Consider the following 6,118-nt stretch of genomic DNA (forward strand, 5'->3'; position numbering starts at 1 on the left):
ACTCTCCTGCTAGCATCACCGCCCTAAACTGCATTATAACATCCATAATGGCATTCAATGGAACCTGGCAGGTCTACGCTCAAGAGAACTATGAAGAGTTTCTGAAAGCTCTTGGTAAGTGTCAAGTTACTTTTGAAATAATTTGCTCGGATTACAACACACACTTTGCATGACATCTTTTATTACTGTATTTCTATGTTTCTTTCTTTTGTTTGTATGACAAACTACCCCCTGCCAGGTAAGTCTGTTATGTCTAATTTGGAAATGAAAAGAAGCTGAAAATCATACAGATAGATGTAGAAAGGTTACAGACAACCCCCATATCCCTATCTTAACATCAGATGAGTTCCTCATGAAAGAAGCAGCATATCAGAAATCAACTTGTTTTGATTAACACATAACTTTATAAATATATTTAACTAGAAACAAGTTGTCAATGACATATACAGATTTCCAATGCACTATTAGTAGTGCAGGCACTTTCTACAGCACTAGTGATTACTGTATGTTATACCTGTTTGGTAATCTGTAACTAATAGACTTAGTAGGTGCCTACATTAACAAAAATGCACTTAGCCTCTTGACTATCTTGGCAAAACATTCACATTGGGGTTTTTAAACGTATATAAGAGATGTTTAGTAGAATAAAACTCAGTTACAGTTGAAAAGCCTAGTCCTACAGCCTGAACAAATCCCTCTGCTGCTGAAGATGATACTCTCAAATCATGCTAGAGACACCCTGATAAGGTAGTTTGAGGTTACTTGCACTGTTGCAGCTCTGACTAGACAGATAAGCCCCACCTCCAATATCCCTGGGAAGAGGTGAGGGAAACAAAATAATACACACATGGTTTTCTTCATGAAGAAATGTCATCACACGGCAAGCCGTTACTGAAAGAAACAATACGTATTCTGACACAAGATTAACAAATATAGTATCAAAATCTATACAGACTAGATGGAATGGAACAATATGCCCATAGAGAAGTGAGGAATCCAAAACACGATTTGTCTTTTAACTTGGACATCACTTTCTATTACCGGTTTGTATCTTTTGCACCTTTATCAGAGAAAAGAATCTGCTATTTCATATCAACACACTACTTCATAACAGAAAAAGTCCTTTTTTGCCTTTTTTACAGCATTGCCAGATGACCTTATCAGAGCCGCCAAAGATATTAAGCCTATTGTTGAAATACAACAAAAAGGAGATGACTTTGTTGTGACATCAAAAACACCCAAGCAATCCGTAACTAACTCATTTACGCTTGGAAAACAGGCTGACATTACTACTATGGATGGCAGAAAGCTAAAGGTAACATATTTCAGGAATGGGTGCATCTCTTTATTCATCCTTCAGTTTCTGTGTATGAATGAAACTTGTTTGTACCATTTCCATTAGCACACATTTCTATCATTTCAACAAACAGAAATGTTTCTTCTAAAACTCTTATTAAAATGCTGTGGTCTCCAGTTTAAGTTAGCAGATGAGATTATGAAGCATCGGTATCATTTATTTCCTATTTATGTAGTCCTCTACTTATTCTAATTTAATTCCAAAACCTAAAATTTTTTATAATTTTTAAATCTGCTTCAACAGTGTACTGTGAACATGGTAAACGGGAAGCTTGTCTGCAAATCGGAAAAATTCTCTCATGAGCAAGAAATTAAAGGAAGTGAAATGGTGGAGGTAAGTAAGCGTTAGAAAATAACGGCATATTAAGAAAAATGCTGAAGGAAAAAATGTTCTATGTTGATTAGCTCCTAGTGTAGGCTCAACACCTTAAAAAAATCCTGCCCCCAAAATTACTACATTACTTGCAGAATTCCTTAAAGGTGCTTAAATCTGCAGATACAGAATTTTAGTATTTCAAACTAATCACAGTTAGTGGAAAATACTATTAGTATCCTTTACCATTCCTGTTTCTTATTAAAACTAATTGCCCTAGATGACTCTCCTTTAAACATTGCTCATATATTTGATGCATCCTGCTCAACAAATCTTTTTATTAATTACTACCCTGGGGCCAATTCTAGGCACTGAAGTGTGAATGGCTTTAGCTGCTGAGCATGTTGCAGAAAGACTCCTTATAAATTACTCTAGATTACCATAGCAGTATTTCCACCCTTAGCTTTATCCACAGCATTGGCTCTGAAAAGTAAAGGCTGAGTCAAACCTAAAAATTTACAACACACTTGTTCCACCTACAATTCTTCAAAGTTCTTTAGTTAGTTCTAAATTGTTCAGTACTGACGAAGAGCTTTTCTCTATAGAGTTAAGCTCATTAGGCTTCTAAGAAGTGTCCACTTGGGTAAAGACTACTACAAGAATGACAGCTAACTCCATTAAAGTTGTATGTTTTGGACATACAATTTCCTAAGATAATTTTGAGTATCTCAAACTACTTTTCTAACATTAAGTAAGCAAAACACCAGGCAAAAGAACCCATTACTATTTGGGACAGTGGATTTCTATTACAGAAAGCAGATCTTTCTGGTAGTATCTATGATACCTCTTAAAACAGAGCAATAAAATGTAGTTGATGATGGCATTTATATTTAGATTTTCCATCTTCAGAACTGGTTCTGTAAAAAAATTTTCTTTGATATGAATGTTATACACATATTTATAGGCAGGTACTGTAAGTGTATTTTCTTGTGGAATAAGATAGATTTATACATGAATTACAGAAACTTCTAGCCTCTTAGCTATAAATAGATTTCCTAAAGTATAAATGAAACACGAGTTATGCATATTTGTCTTCTACAGACTATGACTTCTGGTGGAGTAACACTTGTCAGAAGAAGCAAGAGAGTTTAAAGACAGATCGCCTTCTTTGTGACATCTTTACATACCTAAAATAAAGCGCAGTTTCCACAAGGTGTGATCTTTGTTATCTGAAAAAAAATAGTACAGAAAATAATTATGATTTCTACTCTCCTTTCACACACGCATCACTTCCCATTATTATAAGACTGTGCTTTCCCTGAGTACACTTACAGATCCCTTCTATACTCAAAGTGACAGAAATCTGCCTCCCAGACAACCAAACCTGGACATTAACTGGAACATTATGATTTATCATAATAATCCTTGGGAGCGGACAAAAACTGATATAAATGTTTCTTGATTTCTTACTCAGTGAACATATTCAGCTTTAGTTCCTTTGTCTGATAAAGTTTAGTCTTGTACTAAAACCCTTCCTCTACAATCTAGCCAGCAAAGAACAATTAGACATTTGTTTAGCTGATCTGCACCACATGTCTGTAACAGGAATAGAAATAGTAATATTTTAAAAGCTATGAAGTATTTAACGGTCATCAACAATTACAGAGTAATAATAGGAATGACTGCTCTTAAACGGAAGTACACAAGAGTACAATTAAACAAAAATGAGGCACTACCAGAGCAAAGGGAATTAAACATTCTTCCAATTTACAACGTACTCCCAATATCTGCTTGTCAGAGTTCAAGTTTGTGAAGTGCAAGTAAACTAGACTGTTTATGTTCAGATTATGTGTCTCTACTGAAGTATAAAATGCACAGGACACATGCCCATAACCATTTCTCTCTTCACTGCTCATTCGATCCTACTATTATATTAGCAGTCCTATTTCATACTTAATTAAGTCACTGCAGATTTATTAGAATCAGTCTTGGGCGTAAGACCTCCATGAAAAAAGTTGCTGGCCTGATTATGCCATTTAAAATCTTCATGGGGACATTTTATTCCAACGAAGAGTGTCGAATTTACATCTTCCTGTGCTAGAAGAGCAGTTTGTGACGGGGGAGGTTGTGTTTTAGTTAATAACACTTGCAACATGATACAAGCAATCTGGGAAGTGTATTCTTATTCCGGGATAAGGCTGTCCTCATGGGGAGTTTTACTGGCGTAACCAAGCCAGTATCAGTGTTCATTTTGCTTCCCAGGCAGTTCTAATGTTAAGTACACTTTTGCAGACTAAATTTTTTAAATTTCATGTGAGTTACACATAAATAAGATCAACAGAACAGAAATCAAGACACTGGAAAAAGGGAGAAGGCTGCTTTAAAGCATCCGTACTGCAGAAAGCCATGTAAGAGCTTGAAATGCTTCTGTTTGGAAGTTGCTGGGTAACTGCTGCTAACTACACAACAAAACACTACAAAGCAGAGCGTAGTTTTCCAACAGTCAATTCGCAGAACACTGCAAGTCTTCAGTGACCAAATGCTATATCAGTAAGTTGTAGGATATAAAATATGAGACACTTCAGGTTTATTTCTAAACTAACACAGAGATCATTCATTACTCTGAACACACCACTTTTAAAGCCTGTTACAAAACAGCAGTTATTTGCTTTGATACATTATGACATAAAATGGTAATGATGTTAGAGCAAAATGCGTATGTATTTGCTTTTAAAAGAAACATGAAGATCTTATTTTGATTCAGTAACTACTCAAATATTCCCAGCTCACTGGACAGAATCTGCCTTGCAAACCCGCTTCTTCCCTATTCAATCCCATATCAAAGTTCAACCTCAATACATGACAACTGGTATACAGAGGTGGTTTAAGTTATAGATGGTAGATATTACATACTAAAACCACACTAGTCCTATACAGAACTTAAACTGATGCTAAACCATTTTAATTCGAAAGCACTAAAAATTCTTAAAAGAATACTTCACCTTACTTCACAATTGTGGTGATTTAGCATTTCCAACAACCGTGCCAATCTTTTCAATCCAATGGCAATATTCTTCTGCCACAGGACATCTCAGATTTAGGTGAAATATTCAGTGCAGTTCCTTACGTGAAGCAGTCAAAACCTGAAGGACTTTGATGAGATTGCGAACCTTGCCCCGTTGCCCAAAGTAATTGATCATTTTCTGGATGACAAACTCTCAAAGGTTTGGATGATAGCACTGGATCCACTCTTCCACAAAACCAAGTGAATTTTTCTGCAAAGGACTTCATGAGAGTATTTATAATCTTATCTGGATCTTGTTCAAAACTGTTCATTTCCAATTCAAAAAGCTCTGAAAGGGTAATCCTGGCAGCAAGTATTTCTATTCATCACCAAGCTCCACACTTTGGTGATTCCATTGTTTTTCGGAATGTCAACAGAAGGAGTTTTTTCTGCTTTGTGTCACATACTCTCACCATAATTTCAGTCTCTAATGTGCTTTCTTGGTTTGATTTTCATGTTCTTTTGACGACTTGTGTAAGCAGATCTGTGTATATATTGCACAAGGTAACAAACTCAACGTGCTGCTAGCATACTTAGTACAGAATAATGTTAACTGTAAATATTAAATGCAGAAAACGCTGTCAGAGACCCCCATCTCTTTTCTGCAGAGTCCTGAACACAGGCCACTGAGCATGCAACCACCATAATTTTCTTTTTTTCGGAAGAGTGGCATATGTAGTTGACATACACCTCCCGTGTCAGTGATGGAACTTCAGCTGTCATTCAAAACCTGTAGAAACGTCAGGCAATTCTGAGTGTGAGATTGCCGGGATATGAACAGCAGTGTCCACCCACCAGAGTTTTCATTCATATTCAGACATTAAAAATAAAAAAGTGAAAATACACTAGTGACAGACATCAGGACTGCATCAACTCTAAGTCTTTCTCTCCCATCTGCAGTTCGCTGAAAATTCCTGACACCAGCAAAGATGCAGACATGCTGCTTTACTGAACCCTTCATCAAATCACCTGTAACTGTTCAGCCACAGATCTGCCATTTATCTGCCTATATACCTGTTGGTGAGTCACACATTAACGTGTTAAGAAATAATCTCTCTACCCACCTACTTTTTCTCATCACACAAATGGCTCTAGTAAAAACGGGCTGGTCCTTTGCAAACAGCACTGCTCTACAACTGACCGATGAAAACTGCTGGGGCACAACAACGCTGTCGGTAACGGGGCCACAGAAAAGCGATCCATCGAGCCAACTGGAAAAGGCCTCACGCAGCGAGCCCTACAGCCCAACACCCCATCCCGCCGCTGCGTTAGTTTGTTGTGCTGACCGACTGCACAGGAGTGAGTCGTGGCGCCCAGAGGTGACTGCGTGGGGCAGGAGGCGCCCTCTCTCCTCACAGCGGGGGCCCGGCCACCATCTTGCCCGC

General features: G+C 37.5%; 1 protein-coding gene across 1 annotated transcript; it reads left to right on the forward strand.

The window, feature by feature from the left end:
• LOC103896381 (fatty acid-binding protein, liver) lies at positions 1–2,879 on the forward strand. The gene is made up of 4 exons (XM_009276238.1): positions 1–114; positions 1,143–1,315; positions 1,601–1,690; positions 2,771–2,879. The coding sequence occupies exons 1-4, from the start codon at positions 48–50 to the stop codon at positions 2,819–2,821; spliced, it is 381 nt and encodes a 126-aa protein (XP_009274513.1). The 5' UTR covers positions 1–47; the 3' UTR covers positions 2,822–2,879.
• Positions 2,880–6,118: the final 3,239 nt, after the last annotated feature.

This window comes from Aptenodytes forsteri, unplaced genomic scaffold (assembly GCF_000699145.1).
Source record: "Aptenodytes forsteri isolate BGI_AS27 unplaced genomic scaffold, ASM69914v1 Scaffold321, whole genome shotgun sequence".
Lineage (NCBI taxonomy): Eukaryota > Metazoa > Chordata > Aves > Sphenisciformes > Spheniscidae > Aptenodytes > Aptenodytes forsteri.

Coding starts and splice junctions, on each gene's coding strand:
- LOC103896381 (XM_009276238.1), top strand. CDS start 48: ATGGCATTCAATGGAACCTGGCAGGTCTACGCTCAAGAGAACTATGAA. Junction 115..1,142: donor AGAGTTTCTGAAAGCTCTTG/GTAAGTGTCAAG, acceptor CCTTTTTTACAG/CATTGCCAGATGACCTTATC. Junction 1,316..1,600: donor TGGATGGCAGAAAGCTAAAG/GTAACATATTTC, acceptor CTGCTTCAACAG/TGTACTGTGAACATGGTAAA.